General features: G+C 35.3%; 2 protein-coding genes across 3 annotated transcripts in view; both read right to left on the bottom strand.

Moving 5' to 3' along the window:
• Positions 1-4,821: 4,821 nt before the first annotated feature.
• LOC109100436 (immunoglobulin superfamily member 1-like) overlaps positions 4,822-22,697 on the bottom strand; it is a gene marked incomplete at its 5' end in the record, with an annotated part of 56,255 nt that continues 38,379 nt past the window's right edge. The window contains 2 exons of the mRNA XM_042770717.1: positions 4,822-4,827; positions 5,602-5,663. Of these exons, the coding sequence (XP_042626651.1) occupies positions 4,822-4,827; positions 5,602-5,663 (68 nt within the window). The remainder of the gene's footprint in view (positions 4,828-5,601; positions 5,664-22,697) is intronic.
• The window catches only part of LOC109112509 (natural cytotoxicity triggering receptor 1-like), a 33,467-nt gene continuing 22,145 nt past the window's right edge, over positions 11,376-22,697 (bottom strand). For both annotated transcript variants that reach the window (XM_042770787.1, XM_042770788.1), the window contains 2 exons: positions 14,390-14,656; positions 11,376-11,746 (listed from right to left, as the gene is read on the bottom strand). In XM_042770787.1, the coding sequence (XP_042626721.1) occupies positions 11,376-11,746; positions 14,390-14,656 (638 nt within the window). The remainder of the gene's footprint in view (positions 11,747-14,389; positions 14,657-22,697) is intronic.

The raw sequence follows: 22,697 nt of genomic DNA, 5'->3' as shown, positions 1-22,697 counted from the left end.
AGGTCGTCCTTTCCCCCCCCCTCTTTTGCTTTCTTCCTCTTCCCCCCCCCTATTCCCCTTTTTTTCCCCCCTTTTTTTTTTTTTTTTTCCCCCCCCCCCCTTCCTTCCTTTTTCCCCCCCCCCTTTTCCTTTCCACCCTCCCCCCTTCCCCCCCTTTCCCCCTTCCCCCCCTCCCCCTTTTTTTCCTCCTTTCCTTTCTCCCCCCCCCCCCCCTGCCCTTGTCCTTGTGATGCAAGACAGTAGCCCGTCTTCTTCTCTCCTCCCCCCTTCCTTTCCTTCTCCCTTCCTTCCTTGTCGGGCGGGGGGCCTTTTTTACCTGCCCGCGTTTTTTTATTCCTTTGCGCGTGCGCCTCCTTTTTTGTCGGTCGCCGGCGCGGCCGACGATACAGGGCCGGCCCCGGTGGCCCGGGTCGTCGCTGCCTCCGCCCGTCCGCTCTTTTTGTGCCGTCCCGGATACCAGCAAAAGTTCAATTGACAATAAGCTACTTTAATCAACATAAGCGTTTTAGGAAAGCTGTTATGATGACAAATCAGCTTGTTTATATTAGACATATTAAATATTATATAGATTAAGTTTGTGACCATTTTAGCCTAGAATACTGTACAAAACTAGAAAACGTTTTTTGTTAGTAGTAACAACGAAGGACAATATTATTTTATTTAGATTCCCATTACTTACATAATATTGCTTCAAACATACTTCCGGGTTTCAGGTACGGGGATGGGGAAATCCATGAGGAGACGTGATTTCGTATGGGAGTTGGATTTCGTTTACGTCACACTTGGACGGGGTGGGTTAGTGCCGGGATGGGCGTGACTTCCTGGAGTCACAATTGGATGTGGCGGGCGGGTTGGATGTCACCGCAGGGCTTCAGCCGAGCCTACTTGAAATCGTTCATTCATCCAATCGTTCAAAGTCCGATTAATTGAGGAAGAAAACAAACACCGTAAACGTTACCCGTGTGCTTCCCATTCAAACACTCGCGTTGTTTTGGTTGAACGTGCGAATCATTGGTTGGGCTGTACCAACCTAGGACAGTGTAAAAGAATACCAATCGGTTCAATGGAGGGGAGTATTTTTTTTTGTCTGATTTATTATGACAAACTCATATTTGATTAGGAACCAAAATTATTGTTACAAAATAAATGAATTCTACATATTTTTTTCATTTGATCTACTGTGATTTCATGTTGAAATATTGGGGGGTTGGGTAATCTGATGGATTTGAATATTGTGGGGGTTACCCCCCATTCCCCACCCATAAAAATAACGCCCATGCTGCAACCAACAAAGCAAAATCCCCAGTGTTAAATTTAACCACTCTGAGTGATGGACTCCATCCATAACCTGAAAGCTCAGTGTTAAAAAAGTAACACTGAAGCAGTGTTTGACGTTAAATGAGATAATATAGTGTTTGATTGAGTTGATGATTGACCATCTATGAAGACACCGGATTTAACAAGCCAGGCCGAATCACCAAAGAAGAAAATCACAATTTGTTGTGTCCCCATTATAGTGGTCATTGTTTGTCATTAGTTGGGGATCTTTAGGACCTTAAGTGGTTAACTTTAGATTTATAACAGACAGACAAACAAGAGGAAATGTGATTATTGTGGTATTGATTCCATTTTTGGGGTTAATGTCATGTAGTGACCTGAATACCTGAGTTGCGGTTTTATATGTTGATTTACGGTCCAACTTTAGGTTAAAAAAATGCAAGATCAGACAGATGTGTTTTTTAAAAGTTTACTTCTACATGAACGAAGAGTTTCTTTAATTTAGCCACACAGACATCAAGAATCAGCGTGAGCATCACAACAATGGTTGACGCATTCAAAAAAGCATGTTATAACCAATAACAACTAACCTCAATCATTTTTTTGCTGTTTTATGTGACTTTAGTATCTAGTTTTGTGATGTTCAGAGTTGAATCCTGGTTAGTCTGAATATGCTGTTTGTCACCGTTGTTGAGATTTCATACACTGGATTCGTGATGTCTGTGTGTGCCGGAAATAACAAATCTTTTTAAAAAAGAAATCAGAACAGTTTGCAAGGGACCCTTACAAAATGTATAGCAAATACAGATTATTTCACAGCAGCATCAAAGTTGTTATTTTCATTCAAGGCGATAAATATCTCAGCAAAATATCTCTGATGAGTTCAATAATTCAGGTCAAATAATGATTACATTAAAGCATAATCATCACCACCTGATGACTTTCACTTTTGACTTATTTTGCTGTTAGTAACTAATTTACATCAGCCAGACAAAATTTAATGTTAAAAAGTCAAGGGTCAAGAGCCACAACTAAAGCAAAACACTGACCACTATAATGGGGTCGACCCACAAATTGTGTTTTTCGCGCTATGGTGATTCTGCTTGTTAACATCAGGTGTCTTCAATAATGGTCAATCAGACCTCAATCAATCATCTAATTATCTCATTACCTTTAACACTGCTTCAGTGTTACTTTTAACCACACTTCAGTGGTTTTATGGAGGCCCCAATCAGAGTGTATACATTAACACTGGGCTTTTGCTGTGAAGATCTGTGGCAGAATCCCCCTCTCTAAACACCCAATATTTCAAACCTGTGAAGGTCAGCTGTGCATACCGCAAGCCGAAAGACCACAACACAACCGGGTGCCGCCGCCCTGTCCCGCTGTAAGAACAGGCAACTGAGGATGAACCAAAATTGGACAATAGAAGACTGGGCAAAACGTTTCCTGGTCTGATGAGTCTCGATTTCTGCTGCAAACATTCAGATGTTAGGGTCAGAATTTTGGCGTAACAGAACATGAAAGCATGGATCCATCCTAGCCTCTTGTCTCAATGGTTCAGGCTGGTGGTGGTGTAATGGTGTGGGGAATATTTTTGGGCACACTTTGGGCCCCTTAGTACCAAATGAGGCATTTTTTAAACATCACAGCTCTACCTGAGTATTGTTGCTGACCACTGTCTGTCCCTTCATGACTTCATCGTACCCATCTTCTGATGGCTACTTCTAGCAGGATAATGCACCATGTCACAACTCAAGCTCAAATCATCTCAGACTGTTTTTTGAACATGACAATGAGTTCACTTTACTCAAATGGCCTCCACAGTCACTTTCAGATCTCAATCCAACAGAGCAGCTTTGGGACGTGGTGGAACAGAAGATTCGCGGCATGAAGTGTGCAAGCCGACAAATCTGCAGCGACTGCGTGATGCTATCATGTCACTATGGACCAAAATCTTGAGGAATGTTTCCAACACCTTGAGGAATTTATGCCACAAAGAATGAAGGCAGTTCTGAAGGCAAAAGGGGGTCCAACCGGTTACAGCAAGGTGTATATAATAAAGTGGCCATGAGGGTATAGCAATGGTTTTAATATGAAGGCTAGTAACACTAATATTGGCACCAGAGGGAGGCCACCGGATAAACCAAAACCTTTTAGAATCTTCTTTGTTTGAGATTCTTCAGGGCTGTTAAACACAGGCCTTCTTGGCATGATAACGTGCCAATAAACATTTTAAAAGAAGGAGACAATACTGAGTAGATTATTATTATTTCTATATTTATTGAGTTTTAAAACCAACGTGAACAAATATGTTGGTATGCTGATATGTCTAATAATATAACAATACGGACCGAAGTTAATTTGATGAAGTTACATTTTTGAGTTTAAATATTGGTGTTTAAATGCCCGAGTTCATTTGTCGAGATGCCTGTTTGTTTATCAGTAGAACATCCACCGGGGTCGAGTCGTTGCTGATGACGACCAACTCTTCACACGTCAACACTGCACCCTATCAGCCTAAAACCACTACATCTTGTCTTAATGAAAACATACATTTGGAAAGGATATAATACATACGAGTAAACTGAGAAAGTCAGGATGTTTGATATTGTTTTATTCCCTTAACAAATCATATTTAGATAAAATTAACAAAATAGCATGGGTTTCTCGCAATTCAAGACCTTTGGGGCAGTAGTGATTTTTGTTATTTTTCATTCTCGGTCCTGCTCACGCCAAGGCGGGTATTATTGGTGGAACCACACAGTAAATAAGTAAACGGTGAAATATTACGACAAGGGTGTTTAAATAACCGTTTTTTTGAATAAATTTTATAAATTGAATTTAAGCTGAATTTTCAGGTCCTTACGGTGTTCACATGATCCTGGTCATAGAATTATTGTAAGTAATGCCCGGAATAGTCGCATTCTAAAATTTCTACATAAGAAACATTTCTTGTTATTGGAGATTTCTGCAAAAGAGTCGGCGCTGCTTCATATTTCTTGTGGAAACCCTGATAAAACTTTATTTAGTTTGATTGATTTTTTTCAGGATCCTCTCGACGTTGTTTTATTTAAACATTACAAGTTTCACATTTGATCAATTTAATGCAAAATAACGACAACAATAATATATAAATATAATATATATATATATATATATATTATATTATATATAGATCTATTATATATATATATATATATATATAATATATATATATATATTAAAATCCTACTGACCCCAAACTTTTGAAAGGAATTATATATAAAACAGTATTCTAATACACTCAAACCCTTTTTTTCTGAAAACATAAATAGAATAAGACAAACAAGCAAGCTATAACTTTTTGATTAATGTATTTCCATGGCTTTACAATTTTTTTTAATTTTTTTTTGCTGGATAAGCAAATTAAATTTTTACATTTAAGAGACTGCAAACTCAAAGAGCTATGGCTTTCTATTCAATAAAATGTTTTACAGTTGAGCTAGATATATATTTTCAAAATAAAGATGTAAAAATACATTTACATGTAAAGACAACATTTCAGACCTGATAATCACAATTTTAAAATTCCTTAATATTTCCAGGAAAATGAAACTTGTTCACTTACACAACAGTCAGAAAATAATATTCAGGTCTGCGCCAATAGCCTTGCATTTAGTGCGCCGACATATACAGCGCAACTGCGCTGACGGCGACCCGGGTTCGAGTCCCGGCTCGTGGTCCTTTGCCGATCCTGCTCCCTCTCACTCGATCACCAAAAAACACTTTCCTGTCTACTCTACACTGTCCTTTCCAATAAAGGCATAAATAGCCCATAAATAAATCTTAAAAAAAAAAGAAAATAATATTCAGTTGTCTCAGTTCTACTAATAATCTACTGCCTTTGCTAGTATTAACCAATCAGAAAACACACTGCACTACTTTTTTTTCTTCAATGTATAATCAAAGATTAGAATGCAAACTTTCTGAAGCACATGATAGTTTGAATCACTAATATTAAATACTGATACATCTATTATATCAAGTGCTCAATATCACAAAGGTTTATTGATCGTTGATGATCCTGGTTCATTTTCAACATCCTTCTCAACAGAAACCCATCAGCATCCTGGGATTGAACGTTTCTCTTCTGGACATTTTTATTTAACCTGAGCATAAGTCGCTTCACTAGATCCAGCACCTAAAATATATACAAATTAATTCAAAATGCACGTTTTTTCATTTTTTATATACAGTATTTATTCTATTCTTCAATTATATTTGAGTCTTGTATAAGCAGTTTTTGTGTGTACTGTGATTGTTGATTTTAGTTTGACTCACCTCTCGATCTGTTTGCAGTGTGAGTTCAGAGTAAAAGCTCTCAGAACTCTCAGGTTTATTCTCTAAAAGATGCCAACAGTTAATATCATTAGCACAACATAGAACAATGTTAAATAATAAAAGGAAAACAATATTTTATTTTAAAAACATAACATAACAAAAAGAGAGAACAATTATTTTATTTTAAAATGATAACATGATCAAATGATCTCAAAATAAATAAATTGTAATCAGCATGCAATGAGCTTTTCATATCAGATCAATTTCACCGTTCACTGCCACAAATATGGAATTACATTTGCTTCTATAAAAATGAAAGAAACTTTATAAAACTGAACATAACTTTTTCAGAAACTATCAAAATTATGCCATTACAAAAGAAGAAAAACACAATGAAAATGAAAAAAATGAACCAATCAGTCGCACAAATTTTAACAGCGCTCTTCAAAATATGCTTCATTCTTTATTAATGTTTTCAAAGATTTGTTTTCGCTAATCGTGGATTCAAGAATGCATTGCCACAGATTTCGCTTACGCTTCGCACAGTGTTTCGTTTGGTGTGTTTTGACACAAACCTCTCGTGGGGGCGGGCTTAACAGTGATCTACTCTGATTGGATAGTGAGCTTTTGATGGACAGGTGCTCTCTGACCGGGAAGTACAGACGCCACTCAGTGGCGCCGCGCATATTGGAAAGCTCTCGCGGTGATTAAATCTGGTCTCTACCACAAAAATTCCTTTTCACAGACAAAGTGAAAGAACTTTATTTTAAGCTCATACACAGGTTCTACCCTGTAAAGAACTTTATACAAAGATTTTAAATCTGACATTGATTTTACAAGCTCTTTTTGTTCGAGTTCTGAAGAAACTGTACACTTATTTTGGTCATGTCACTACACTCAGAAGCTTTGGGATGATGTTGGTGGGTTTGTCAAGTAAGATTTTGCCAGGCTTCTCAGTACATATGAAAAACATTATATTTGGTTATTATGACTCTGACCCCACAAACGAAAATATCAGTTTTGTTATTAATTTAATTTTTTTCCCTAAACAAATTTCACATTCACAAATGCAAATTCTCCAACTGTAAACCTGTCTTCTCTGTTTTCCTAAAAGAAATGGAAAACTATTTGAATGTAATCTCAGTATCTACTAATAAGAAAGCTTTAAGGATTGTTAGAATTTGCCTTTAGTTCTATTTTATTCTTTTTGTTTTTTTTTGTGGTTGATATTATGTGATGTATGTTTATACTTTTTTATGTTTTTGTTCTCTGCATTAATAAAAAAAAGAAAAGAAAAAAAAGCTCTCGCGGTGATTTGTATGCAATACGTCGTGCCTTGTATTACTAAATATGTAAATAATATTTGGCCTTCGATCGTCACAGTCTGTAAAGATGTGCTCTTGTCCTTCAAGGCAGCTTGAAGTAAGCTTGTGTTACTGAAGTAATCAATAACATCGACACAAGTTTTATTCATGTTACAGTGTGCAGCAGTTCGTTGCGGGGTTATTATTGTCATTCAGTAACACAAGCTTACTTCAAGCTGCCTTGAAGGACAAGAGCTCATCTTTACAGACTGTGACGATTGAAGGCCAAATATTATTTACATATTTAGTAATACAAATCACCGCGAGAGCTTTCCAATATGCGCACCACTGAAGCCCCTTTCACACTGCGATTCCGAAAAATACACAGTTAATGTGTCCCGGCAATTGTTCCCGGGTCGCTAGATTTTGCCCCTTTCACAATGCCAGTGATTTCCCGGAATATGTGCGTGCGTTCACACACAACCCATAAAGGTCCCGTGATGACACGTGACATCAGGATGTGACGTGTTATGTATGAGTCAAAAACAATAGGCACATTAACTTTCACTTGAGCTGGCGAACGATCTCGGCTTCAGCGCGGATAGTGAGGAGCTAACTTATCTCTGCTTCATTACAGTTTGCATATATTTCTTCTTATTTGTCGCGAATGTTGATCTGCCTTCAAAACACCCGTTAAAAGAGTCGCACGATGACGTGTCATCACTACGACACACCCTTTACGGCATTGGTTCTGGCTTTTGTTCACACAGAGCTCGTTCCGGGACTGAACCCGGCTATGTTACTAGGTCCCCAAACTGGAATCGATCCCGGAATCAATCCCGGGACGTGTTTGCGTTCACACAGAAGGCGATCCGGCAATTATCCGGCAATTTTCCGGGACCAATGTACAGTGTGAAAGGGGCTTGAGTGACATCTGTACTTCCCGGTCAGAGAGCACCTGTCCATCAAAAGCTCACTATCCAATCAGAGTAGATCACTGTTAAGCCGCCCCCACGAGAGGTTTGTGTCAACACACCAAACGAAAAACTGCGAAGCGTAAGTGAAATCTCTGTGGCAATGCATTCAGATCCACGATTAAGCGAAAACAAATCTTTGAAAAACATTTAACAAAGAATGAAGCATATTTGAAGAGCCTGTTAAATTTGTGTGACTGAGTTCATTTTTTTTTCATTTTCTTTGTGTTTTTCTTCTTTTGTAATGGCATATTTTTGATAGTTTCTGAAAAAGTTACGTTCAGTTTTATAAAGTTTCGTTCATTTTTATAGAAGCAAATGTAATTCCATACACAAACTGACATTTAGGAAAATGATGTGGTGATTTTTGCTACTGTTATGTTCATAAAATCATAATAGCAGAGACTTTCATTTCAGTTTACCTTTGTTTTTTTTCTTTTTCTTCTGTTTCTTTGTAGATTTCAGTTCAATCTCAGCATAGGTGAGTTCAGATAACTCACTTAAACCGTCTACAATGAGGAAAAAACACTGGGTTTAACTTGATTTGCTCTGCAAATATCACAGTGATAAAGATGGATTTAATTTCCAATTTCTTTAGAAATAAACTACTGTGCTTGTCATTATGACATAATTAAAATGTTATTTACCTGTGCTTATGTCATTATCAACAGTTTCATAATAGGTAGAGTCATAAATATGAGCAGTTCCTGTAATAAATTAATTACATTAATTTCCAATCTCTCTCTCTCTCTCTCTCTCTCTCTCTCTCTCTCACACACATACACACATACATATATATATATATATACTTTAGAGAAAATGAAATATTATTTAATTGTCAGATCCATTATGTCAGTTAAAAGTTACCCGTAAGTGTCTTCTATCTCAGCTTGTAAAGATGTAGGGTATTGATTTATGGGTAAAGGGTAAAGACTGACAGGACAGCAGTGTCTTGTCTCCCGCTTCACTCTGGTTCTGCTCTGATGTCTGACTCTTGTTCTGCTGTTGACTGACACTAGAGGGAGACTGAGATCTTCCACCTACACAAACATAAAATGTCTTTATTGGCATCTCTGCATCCAGGAATAACCTCTAACTTCAAAAGAACCTTTTCAATACACAAAAAGCTCTTCATAGTGAAAAAAAAGGAATACAAAAAAAAAAAAAAAAAAAAAAAAAAAAAAATATTAACGTTAATACGAAAAAACAAAAAACAAAAACAACAAAAAAAAAACAAAGTATTTACACTACTTTTTAATTAATCATTTGGTACAATGTACTTATGTGTACATACATGTTTTTACATTGTACTTATATTTTAAAAATACCTGCATGTAATTACATCTGTAATTAATACCTGTAATTACATTTGTTGACCCATCCCTTACACCTGAACCCACCCTTAAACCTACCCACACCACCAAACTTGTCCCTAACCTTACCCATATTCCACCTCAGTAGCAGCAAAAGTGTTTTGCAATACAATATGAACACAATAAGTACATTGTAGCTGTGAAAACCCAAAACCCAACCTTTAACCTTAATATTGAAGATCAAAACTTTTAAGAAACCAGCTTCTTCTATGGCATCGCTGTGAAAACCCTGTTTGGAACCTTTATTTTGAAGATTGCAGCTGAAAACTGCTCAGAAACCTTCTAAAATCAGCCGACATAACAGCGTTACCAGGTTAGGAGACTAGTTAAGACCAGAAAACTATCTTAGGCTGTTGTGGGATAGAAGCTCACAAGCATTAGAAACAGAGTTGTGTGTTATGGAAAATTAATCTAACCTTTGTTTCTGCAGCGCCACAGCAGGACCAAGAAGACAATGATCAAAAAAGTGACAGTCAGTCCTGCAGTCACTCCAGTTATCATGGGTGTATAAGACCTTGAGTCTGTGGAAGCTGAGATATATTTTATCATTTAGATTATTGCTGTAAAGTCTACAGAAATATTTCAATAGTGTTTATAGCTCTTACTCATATCTCACACAGATACACATCTCGGGTGACTCTCCTCTCGTTGGGTGTTTGCAGTAGTAGAAACCCTCCTCTGTTGACTTTGAGACAGTGGTGATGGTCGTCTCTGTAGTTTGATTCTGGATGAGTGATCCATCTTTATAGAAATCAGCTTTGAGGTTTGCTGGGGTTGTATGTCGATATAAACAGCGCAGAATCAGATGATCTCCTTCAGTCACAGGATGAACAGGACTCTCCAGAATCACACCAGCTACAGAAACAGAGCAAACATGCACTGATCACATAAATAGTTTAATTATTTAAATAATTACATTTTTGGTCATTGAGTGTTTTTTGCACTGATGATTAATCAACCAGCTTCCTGCACTGATTGTAAACTGATTGTGAAATTATTAAATACAGGAACACAGACTCACAGTGTACAGTGATATTAACAGGATGATGTTTCTCTCCAGATTCAGACTCACACCAGTACACTCCAGTGTCTGATGTGCTGGTGGATCTGATTGTACATTTAGATCCTGTTTGTGATCCTCGACGTAATGATGAACAATCTTCCAGCCGTCCACCGTCTGTGTATCTTCTCACTCTCCATCCAGTAGAGTTAGACTCTGGTCCTCACAGCTCAGAGAGAGAGAGAGAGCAGATGTGAAGTGTTGAGTTCTGCTGGGGACTGAACGATCAGAGAGAGACTGGCAGGACAACACCTGAGACGAGTAAATTACTGCTTCAGAGTTTCAGATTTGAGTATAGAAATTGTCTTTATTAAGTTGTGTTTGAACTCACCAGAGACCCATAGCAGCTGTGTGTTGCTGTGCTGTGGTTTTTATAGACTGGTTTCTCTCTCTCTCTGCTCTGCACGCAATAAACTCCTGTGGTGCTTCAGAGCAGCAGAACTGACAGTGTAGTTTCCTCCTGCTCCTCTGCTGCTGTCTGACAGCAGATCAGAATGATCGTTTAAACCAGAGAATGTATATTAAATGGTATTCTGGGCTTGAATAAAATCAGCTAATCAGATGTTACCACATGAAGCACATTATAACGTACCTGGTGAGACAGTTAAAGTGAACCAGCTGAATGTCCAGCCCTGTAGAGAAGCTGTGGAACCTCACAGGATCAGAGTCACCTGGATCTCCTTCAGTCAACCAGTTCTGTGGAGAAACACTTAAAACTGCTCTGGGATCTGAAACTAAAAGAGAAATCAGTCATTAATAACATGTTAAATTTGTGTTTGTGTGTGTATGAAAGAGATGATGAAAGCTCACCTGATACTCTCAGTGTAAAACTGCATCACTCATTTGTGACCAGCGTGCTCCTTCGTCTCTGAGTCCTCTACAGGTGTATTTACCTGCGTCAGAATCAGTAACAGAACTGAGTGTGGTGTTCCTGTTGATCACTGAAAACACTGGTTGAACCGTCTTTATACCAGCTGTATCTCCAGCTAGTGACTCCTTTCAACTATAAGTACGTCACATCTGAGAGTGACTGTCTCTCCTCTGAACACACTGTTGAGCAGGTTTAATGGTTACTGTGGGTTTTGGTCTTTCTGTACAATGACAACAATTCACAATGAAATAATGTAATAATTGAATACATACAAATAATAAAATGTGTACTATGATACTTGCTGTATATAGTCACTACTACTGGTTCACTGTAATCAGTGTAATATCCTCTTCTTCGTGCTCTGCACTTGTACTCTCCTCTGTCAGAGACTTTCACAAGATTGATTGTTTTAGTTGCAGCTTCAATAGATTCAGTGTTTGAGTCTTTACTCCAGAGAAACTCCCATCCATTCTGTGACTGAATCAGCGCACATCTCAGAGTAACTGAGTCTCCAGTGAACACTGAACTCTGTGGCTCAACAGTCAGAGTTGGTTTAGCAAGATCTGTCAATATAAAGTTAGTGTGATCATGAGTTATGAAGGGTTTTCAGCAGAAGATCACTGGTAAATCATTAGTGCATATTGATTTCTAAGAAAATGTAAGAAATAAAGCTGCAAGCAGCAATTACAGGAACAAGTTTGATGATCAATCCTTGTCACGGTGTGTATTGGAAAGAGTTCAAGGACAACAAATGTGCAAAGACCATCCTAGACGGGTTTCTAACACAATCTTAAGGTTAACAATAATAGAAAAACTGGTATTAGTTCTGAAAGCTTATTTAAACTGAAGTGTTGCAGAGATACATCATGACTACTTTGTTAGAGTGTCATTTGGTAATGATGAACACTCAAACACAAAGAGGGGGGCTACGTTTGATGATCATAAGACAATTTTGGTTAAAAGAGAGCAAAAAAATGAAAATGAGAAATAAAAATGGTTGACAAAATATTTTGTCTGATGATCATGAATGCAGAAACTGAAATCATCTTCCTCATTTTGAGATCAGGATATGAATTCTGTTTTTAGCCAATGGATTCAAAGGAGTAAAGCACAAAAAAATCTTATCACTTTTTAACCACTTAAGAAACACTTAAAACTGCTCTGGGAGCTGAAATAGAGAAATCAGTCATTAATAACATGTTAAATGTGTGTTTGTGTTTGTATGGAAGAGATGATTGAAGCTCACCCTGATACTCTCAGTGTAACTGGCATCACTCATTTGTGACCAGCGTGATCTTCTGTCTCTGATCTTCTACAGGTGTACTCACCTGCGTCAGACCTCCAGTAACAGACCTGAGTGTGTGTTCCTGTTGATCCTGAAACCAAACTGATTGAACCGTCTTTATACCAGCTGTGTAGCTCAGCTAGTGACCTCGCGGGTTCACTATAAGTGATGTCACCTCTGAGAGTGACTGTTGTCTCTCTGAACAACGCATGTTTGAGCAGGTTTAATGGTGAGTTACTGGTGGGTTTTGGTCTTTCTGTACAATGACAACAATTCACAATTAAATAATGTAATAATAAAATTAATTAAATGAGCTGTTTTTACTGGATAAACAGTTAATTGCAAAACGCATGCATGTTAAATACAACAAATTAGACTGAAATGTTGTCTTTAGCTGTTATCTTCACTTATATAGTGTCTTATGAATAATTTGAGGCAGATATATTTGCTGAGTTTTGGCACTGCAAGTTTGGTTCACTGTTAATTTGTACCTGTAGTCACAGCACACAAATAGAACTGTTAAACGATGTGTGTATTTAAAATCATTATAAACCCATTCATATTCAACAGCTAAGTTTAGAGGGTGCAGCATCCTCTAGGTGAGACACAATAGACGTTATACTTTACTGTATTTGCTCAATCTATCTCCCTGTTTTAATGAGTATCTATGACAAATAGCAATTATGATAACACTAACACAAAAACGTTTGAATACTATCTTTAACCTATACTAAACGTAGATATTTAGCATTATGCTAATTTTATTTAGATATTGTTAGCGACTATCAAGTGCTTTAACATGCACACTTTAAAACGGCGAGTGTGTCCATAAATATTGTAAAGTGTATTTCTACATACATATAATTTTACAAACAATACTTGACATTGAAAGTTCTGTTTATTCACTTTCAGTATACTTAATGTGCGCACTGTACAGTTAACTAATCACTGTCTGAGTGAGAATGTTTTAACTGTGTGCTTAAGAGATCAGCTGTAACAATGCATTGAAAGTATACCTTTCGAACTCCAGTATTAAATAAACTGAAGTTGTAGTATATTTTAAGTCACCCTGTTTGAGTGTAGAATTTTAAGTTTACTGCTTCATGCATGGCAATTTCACTTCGATTACTTAGACATACATTGTTTTCATGAAAGTGCTAAAACAAATTAATATAAAGACGGAAGCCGCAGCATTAGGAAAGGTTGCAGTTCAAGTTAAAACAGCAGTGTAATTACATGGCCAAACAAGCTGCATTAATATTATATCACTGCATTATTATAAACATATCATTATACAATTTTATGGGAGAAGATAAGGGATTGTGAAAAACAAACAACACTTGGCATTTCATGTTCCTGCTATAAAGCTTGCAGTGAAGTATTCCCCATAATCGTTAGTCTCTTTCATAGTATTTGGAAGTGGAAGAATACAGTGTCTTAGAACTATAATTACACATTTCCTGTGAGTGATTGAGGATGGACGCGCACAAAAACATTATGATACATTTATAAATGTTGAGGTCTACTGTATTTAGCGAAATCTCTAACAAAAAAACTTTAGCAAAACCACAGAATCTGTTTTGTGGTGGATGCAGAAGATGCCCATCTGCAACCTCTTGAAAGACACCAGGTATAAATTTCACAGGAATGTTCCCATCCCTTTAGTAAGAGCTAGAATATGTGTTTCCTTTAGGAAGTCTTGTGGGTGTACAGGAAGGAGCAAGAAACACTGCTCACTGAGAAACAACAAGATTTTTAATGTGTTCACTTATTTAAGCAATTCCTTTGATGTTTAACACCATCATATCAGGTTTCCAGTTCAAACACACTTAAAACTGCTCTGGGCTGAAATAGAGAAATCATTCATTAATAACATGTTAAACGTGTGTTTGTGTGTGTATCAAGAGATGATGAAGCTCACCTGATACTCTCAGTGTAACTGCATCACTCATTTGTGACCAGCGTGATCCTTTAAATCCTTCACAGGTGTATTTACCTGCGTCAGACTCAGTAACAGACCTGAGTGTGTGTTCCTGTCGATAACTGAAAACACTGATTGAACCTTCTTTATACCAACTGTATCTCCAGCTAGTGACTCCTTCACTATATATGTCACATCTGAGAGTGACTGTCTCTCCTCTGAACACATGTTGAGCAGGTTTAATGGTTACTGTGGGTTTTGGTCTTTCTGTACAATGACAACAATTCACAATGAAATAATGTAATAATATAATACTAGAAATAATCAAATGAGCTGTTTTTACTGGATAAACAGTTAATTGCAAAACACATGCAGGTTGAACAGATTAGACTGAAATGTTGTCTTTAGCTGTTATCTTCACTTATATAGTGTCTTATGAATAATTTGAGGAAATATATTTGCTGTGTTTTGGCACTGCAATTGGTTCACTGTAATTTCTTCCTGTAGTCACAGCACACAAATAACTTGTTAAAGATGTGTATTTAAAATCATTATAAAAACATTCATATTCACAGCTAGTTTAGTGCAGCATCACCCTAGTGAAAAAAGTATACTTTACTGTATTTGTAATATATCCCCTGTTTTAATAGTACATTGCAAATATACTAACAAAAAATTAACTATCTTTAAATATATAAAAAGTATATTAGCATTATGCTAATTTTATATGCAGATTTCTACAATACAACTTTTAACACACTTTAAAACAATTGTAATTTAGTTTATTTTCTAAAAATATATTTTACAAAAATATACTTGAATTGAAAGTTCTGTTTATTTTTTATATTTATTTGCACTTTACTTAACTATACTTTATGAATATTGTTTAACTGTGTGCTTAAAATGATCATTGTAACAATGCATTGAAAGTATACCTTCAAAGTACATTATTAAATAACCTGAAGTTGTAGTATATTTTAAGTCACATGTTTGAGTAAATTTTAAGTTTACTTCTTCATGCATGGAATTCACTTCATTACTTAGACATACATTGTTTTCAGAAAGTAATAAAACAAATTAATAAAGCGAATGCATTATAAAGTGTGCAGTCAAGTTAACACAGTCTATATTACATGGCCAAAAACAGCTGCATTAATATTATATCACTGCATTATTATAACATATCATTATAAATTTTATGGAGAAATAAAGCTGAAAAACAACAATTGGCATTTATTTCTCTGTATAAAGCTGCAGAAGTATTTCCCCATAATCAGTTTTAGTCTCTTTCAATATTATTTGGAAGTGGAATGACATACAGTTTGTCTTCAGACCTAATAATTACACATTTCCATGTGAGTGATTGAGGATGGACAGCAAAAACATTATGAGACACTATATAAATGTTGAGGATATACTGTATTTAGCTGAACATCTCTAAAAAAAACATCTTTAGCTAAAACACAGAATCTGTTTGTGGTGGATGCAGAAGATGCCCCATCCTCACTCTTGAAAGACACCAGGGTCATAATTTCACAGAATGTTCCATCACTTTACTGTACAACAGAATTATTTTCTCTTTTTAAGAGTCGTGTTATTACAGGAAAGATAAAGAACACTGCTCACTGAAGAAAAATTTTGTTTTTTAATGCTGTTCACTTTATTTAAGCAATTCCTTTTGATTTAACACCATCATATCAGGTTTCCAGTTCAAACACGACTGCATCATGCTGAACAGACTTGAAACAACTTTTTTCTTTTACTTACTTTTTTTCCCTTTTAAATAATGTTTTTGGAGAAAATATGTTTGTATAGAGTATAGGGCTATAGGTTATTATAACTAATAAAAAGCTAATAAAAAAAAAACATAAACAATAGTAAAAACATTTACTAATATTTAATATATATTTCAATGGAAAAATTATTCATTGAATTTTTTACATTTTTTTAAGGAAAGTGGTTGCAATCAATTTAAATTAACCAAAAATAAATAAACAAAACTAACCTAAAAACTAAAAAAAATTTCATTGTACATAAGTCTTTCATATTAAGCCTACAATAAGCTTTTTTTTGCTTTTTCCCCAGTGTATATAAATCTTTCATATTAAGCCTACATTAAGCTTTTTTTTTAATGTAATAACTTTTACTTATTTTTAGTGTATTTCCTAAAAAGATTCAAAAACCGCGCCCGTTTTCTAGTCAGTCCCGTGACGTCAGCCCGTCCAATCACAGCTGAGCTGAGCTGAGCTCAAAGAGTCACAAAAAACAACAGGTAACCATTTCAAGCTTCTTTATTCCTATTTAAAGAGCTTTTGAACGTTTATGATTTATCGTTGCATCTTATTATTTGAAGACTATCCAGCTCAGCAACACTAATGTATTAGCTATCAAAGAGGAACTAGCATGACGTGACATCAAAGTAATCAATGGCAAGTATAGACCCCTTAAAAGTTTGTAAACATTGCAACGTCTCCGGGTGGGCGGGGCTTAGCTGGAGGCAAAATGAGGCGCGGACGCAATGTAGACAAGCGTAAACTAGCACGTTTTAGGAGGGATTTATTAAACATGGATGCAGAAGAAGGTTCGGAACTGTCCGAATATGTACAGTCACTGACTCTGCGGGACCATGACAAAAAAAATAATAATAAAAAAGTGGGAGTAAGCATACATTTATCAATTAATTCAGTTGATCACTCAGTTCACTGACCAAACTGGTTATCTGACCAAAATATAATGACGAGTGGATAACATTACAGTAACGTTAGCCTAATTTATTTATTTATTTATTTTTAGCTAAGCCTGGTGTAGTTCTTGTATCTTGTTCTCATTGGAAACATTTTAACCCAGGTTTTGGATATTTCCTAGACAACATATGAATTACTTTCGGGTGGTTTGGGGAATTTTGTCAAGGCTTATTGTCTAATGTAACCTATCGCTGGGCTAACTATGATTAGCAATGTGGATTATTTTAAGAGACCATTCAAAGGATGGCACACACATCTATCGCTGTATGTTTGTTTAACATTTAAGATAGCTAGTGTGCTGAAGGTTGGCGACTTTTCACCTATAAAACATAAACTTGCTGATTTGTACTAGATAAAACCAACACACCAGTACATATGCATAGATTATTTTACCTAATATGAAGTGTACACTGCAAACACGAGCATTATTTATGATCGTCTCTGTCTAGTCTGTACGCTGTATTGCATTCAACCACAATTGTCTTCTTGATTTCTGTGAATGAAATGTCGGCCGGGATCCGGTGAAACTTTAGTTTTGAACCAAAAGTGCTGTTCCTTCTATTCTGGCAGCCAAAAACACAACAAGACGACATTTTAAAAGTCAAAACCTCAAACTTTCAGCGCGCCTGCTATGAGTTCTTCCTTATGTTTTGCCTCCAGCTAGAGCGGTGACGTCACAGTGACGTAGGCGATTAAGGGGTCTTATAGATAAATAAAAAAACTTTAGATACACTAATAAGACTAAAACCTTTATGGGGAAGTCGTGGCCTAATGGTTAAAGAGGGTCAGCAATACCACGACTGAGGTGCCCTTGAGCAAGGCACCGAACCCCACGGTGTGTGTGTTCACTGCTGTGTGTGTGCACTTTGGATGGGTTAAATGCAGAGCAGGAATTCTGAATATGAGTCACCATACTTATATATATAGAAGTTCTGCCTATAGTGTACATACACTTTCACATATTCCATCTGTATAGTATGTTCATAGTACACCTATATGTATATCATGCTGATAGTATTTAAAATCTGTAAATTATGTCCATAATACTCATCTGTATAGGTATTGTACATATTGTAGACCTTGTATATTCTGTACTTACTGCTTATTGCACTTCTGGTTATATTAAAACTGATTTTAATAAACTTGTAAATTAAATCACAAATCATTATAATTTTTTTAAACACCCTTCTGATCTAAAAACAACTAATTAACGAAATATTCACCCAAGAGTACAGCAAATTTTTTAAGTGAAGATGGTAATGCTGTTTTTGGAGTTGTTTAATCATCCTCTGCTGAGATCTTGAGAGATTTTATTACATTTTTTTTGGCTTTATATCATGTGCGCTTTATATCATGTGCCCGCTTATATTATGTGCAGTAGAAATTGATATAAATGGGAATTAAAAAGTTGTCAACTGAAAAATTACTGAAACATTTCAAATAAAATAATTATTTACAACTGACCAAAGAACAAAAAATAAATAAAAATATTTGGTTCAATTAAGAAAATAAGTAAAATTAGGTTAAATTTATGTAAAGTTATACCAAAAAAACCAAAAAGTACAAATTACTTAATTAAAATCATAACAACAAAAAATAACAAAAAAAAACAAAACAAAGTCAGACTAAAACTCAAACATTTAAGTTAAATGAACACAGTCTTTGCTAATCTTTCTAAGTTCAAATAACTAAATTTGTCAAGTTGAAAATACTTAGAATTCTAAAATAAAATAAAAGACTCAATGTCAAAGGATAACTCAAATAATAATTCAAAATGCAAGTTAGAATTGTCAGTGGTGTCATATATGTCTATAGAATATATATACTATATATATATATATATATATATATATATATATATATATAGTGTGTGTGTGTGTGTGTGAGAGGAAACATAAGTTTAAGGACCTTACATTAATGCGCACGTGCATGAGATTAAATTTTGCTCAACGTATAGTCTGCATTAGATTTTAAAATACTAAAAGCCTATATGTAGTATTTATATATACAAATAACTGAAGGAAAAAAAACTATTTCAAAATAACCACAGACATATTTCCACAAACAACTGCATGAGATGTGTTTGACAAATGTTTATGAATACAATATTATATATAGATTTGAATATTTCAAAAAAACACAAAAATATATAGATTTGAATATTTCAAAAATTCACCAAAAATACACAAAATCTTATTTCCAAAAACCAAGTCATGTAAGATGTGTGTCAGATGTGTGTGTAGATATTACAACTGGTGTGACATCATCGGGTCACATTTCCAGGAAGTTATATAGACTGCAAAAAAATAAATAATAATAATAATAATAATAATTATAAAATCAACAAATACATCTTGTCAAAACTACCTGCATGTACCATGCCTCAGTAATGTTATTAAAGACATTACACTGGGTCACATGACCAGGAAGTTAAATAGATTTAAATATTTAAAAAAAAAATTATTATAAAATCAACAAAGACAAATTTCCTGAAACAAAGTTGTGAACCATGCGTGACAAATGTTTTGGAAGATAGATTTGGCAACACTGGGTCACATTACTTAAAAAAAAATTATTATAAAATCAACAAAGACAAATTTCCTGAAACAAAGTTGTGTACCATGTGTGAAACTATTTGTGAAAGATATTATAGGGGGCGTGCCAACACTGGGTCACATGACCAGGAAATTAAACAGATTTAAATATTTAAAAAAAAATTATTATAAAATCAACAAAGACAAATTTCCTGAAACAAAGTTGTGTACCGTGTGACAAATGTTTTGGAAGATATTATAGCGGGTGTGGCAACACTGCGTCATGACCAGGAAGTTAAATATATTTCAATGTTTTAACTGTTGTAAAATAAACAAATGTGTACCATGCGTGACAAATGTTTTGGAAGATTGTATTTTGGAAGAATAAAATAACACTGGGTCACATGACCAGGAAGTAAATAGATTTAAATATTTCAAAATAGATCAAAATCAGCAAAGACAAATTACCTGAAACAAAGTTGTGTACCATGCGTGACAAATGTTTTGGAAGATATTATAGGGGGCGTGGCAACACTGGGTCACATGACCAGGAAGTTAAATAGATTTGAATATTTCAAAAATTATTATAAAATCAGCAAAGACAAATTTCCTGAAACTAAGTTGTTTACCATGCGTGAAAAATATTTGTGAAGATATTATAGGGGGCGTGGCAACACTGCGTCACATGACCAGGAAGTTAAATAGATTTAAATATTTTAAAAATTATTTTAAAATCAGCAGACAAATTTCCAGAAAAAAATTGAATGTACCATGTTTGAGTAATGTTTGTGAAGATGTTACATCAGGTGTTGCAACACTGATTCACAAGATCAGAAAGTTAAATATATTTCAATGTTTTAACTGTTGTAAAATAAACAAAGACAAATTCCTAGAAACAACTTGGTGTACCATGTGTGAGAAATATTTGGGAAGCTATTATAGGGGGTGTGGCAACACTGGGTCACATGACCAGGAAGTTAAATAGATTTGAATATTTACAAAATCATTATAAAATCAACAAAGACATTTTTTTCAAAAACAAATGTATGTATCGTGTAACAAATGTTTGTGAACATTTTATTTTCATGATCAGGATGTTAAATAGTCGTGGCCTAGTGGTTAGAGAGTTTAACTCCTAACCCTAAGGTTGTGGGTTTGAGTCTCGGGCCGGCAATACCATAACTGAGGTGCCCTTGAGCAAGTCACCGTACCCCCAACTGCTCCCCGGGCACCACAGCATAAATGGCTTCCCACTGCTCCGGGTGTGTGTTCACAGTGTGTGTATGTGTGTGTTCACTGCTGTGTGTGTGCACTTTGGATGGGTTAAATGCAGAGCACGAATTCTGAGTATGGGTCACCATACTTGGCTGTATGTCACGTCATGTCATGTCATGTCAAATAGGTTTACATTATAACAATTCAGAAATGTATCAAAAACACTTAAATACATAGTTTTTGACAGAAAACAGTGCAATATTTGTTGGAGGTGTTTAGAAATATTTTACATGTCCTGTAACATCATTAATGCTATTTTCTGAAGAAAATGTTAAAAAACAATGTCATAACAATGTAATAGTTACTAGTGAATAAGCCATTTATGTCATCGTCATTTATTTGAAATCACACTTTTGTACTACTCCACGTGTTACACATAAATAAATTACTTTTGCACGAGCTTCACATTGTTTTTTCAAATGTTTTTCATGATACCTTTTTTTTATATTGCACTTTTGAGATAGTCCTTAACTTTTGATGAATGTCCAATATAAAAACAACTTTACGGCAACAGATAACCAACACTCGCGCCGTGGAGAAACTAAAGCAACAGGTAAGACAAACCCACCCATTCACTGTATTACAATAACTTTTAACTTTTTTTTATCGTTATTTATAATCCGCTTCGTCAGTTTCATCTAGCATATCCATGTGATGCTAATTAAGTGTACTAATGCAGGCGAAGCCCCAGTAAACAAAGCGGCTCGTTTTGCTAACGTTATTTACCATTTCAGACTTACATTTGTGCCTCGCGTTTTTTAATTCATAACTCATACTAACATATGTTTTTAAAATCATGTTTTCAGAGCAAAGGCAGCGTGGAGTGCTGGGATGTCAAAGGAAACAAGATGGCTGCAATACTACGAGCCTAAAGTGAAGTAAGTCAAGTAGAATTCACATTGATTTAATTGATGGGTTTTAGTGTTATGCGAGATGTAAACCATCACTTTCTGAAAGGTTTTTTAAAGATATTTTTTTCATTTTCGGATGAATTCCTAGTTTTGCAACTGTAGCAGCACAAATGTGTCTTCTGAAGCAGTACAATATTTTAGAATGAAATTTAAATCTGAACATTGATCAACTCATGCATACACAGCCCAGACAAACACTGGTTCTTTCACACCACATGAATGACATCATGATATCCAAGGATCAGTGATGTTTGATGTAATGTAGTGTGCCACCATTTTCAGTTATTATGCTTCAGAAGAATATGAGTTGGGTCTTGAAAGTTCTAGTTATAGTAGACTTTCTTAATATGGATTACAAAATGGTCTTTTGTACTATATTTCCACTTGCTTTTATCTTAAAGCTGCTTTGGGTTTGTATAAAGGTGTGTTGATTTATTATATATTTATTTATTAAATTATATTTATTTGGATGTTTTATTAATAAATCCATGCAATTGAAGCTCAAGAACATTCAGCTGATACACTCTTGAAAGTTTTTCCAAATTAAATCAAGTTGACCATCAGCTCTGGAAGACATGTTGTGAAAATTATTAGAGGTTTTTGAAAAGTACTACAAGGTTTTAAATGGGCACACGCCCTACTGAATAAACACTACTCTGATCCTTCACACTTTTATTTTTCATTTATGACATTTTAAATATGTCTTTCCACACAAGGGTTAAATTTATGATTTGTTGAGACACATACTAAGACTTTTTTAATGCATTTAGAAAAAGGAGCCTGACCGGGTGCAGAAGGCAGCCTCCTTATTGCTGTTAAGGAGGAAGAGGAAATGTCACGAGGG

Source organism: Cyprinus carpio, chromosome A15 (assembly GCF_018340385.1).
Source record: "Cyprinus carpio isolate SPL01 chromosome A15, ASM1834038v1, whole genome shotgun sequence".
NCBI classification, from domain to species: domain Eukaryota; kingdom Metazoa; phylum Chordata; class Actinopteri; order Cypriniformes; family Cyprinidae; genus Cyprinus; species Cyprinus carpio.
This window is presented reverse-complemented; position numbering and strand designations above follow the sequence as displayed.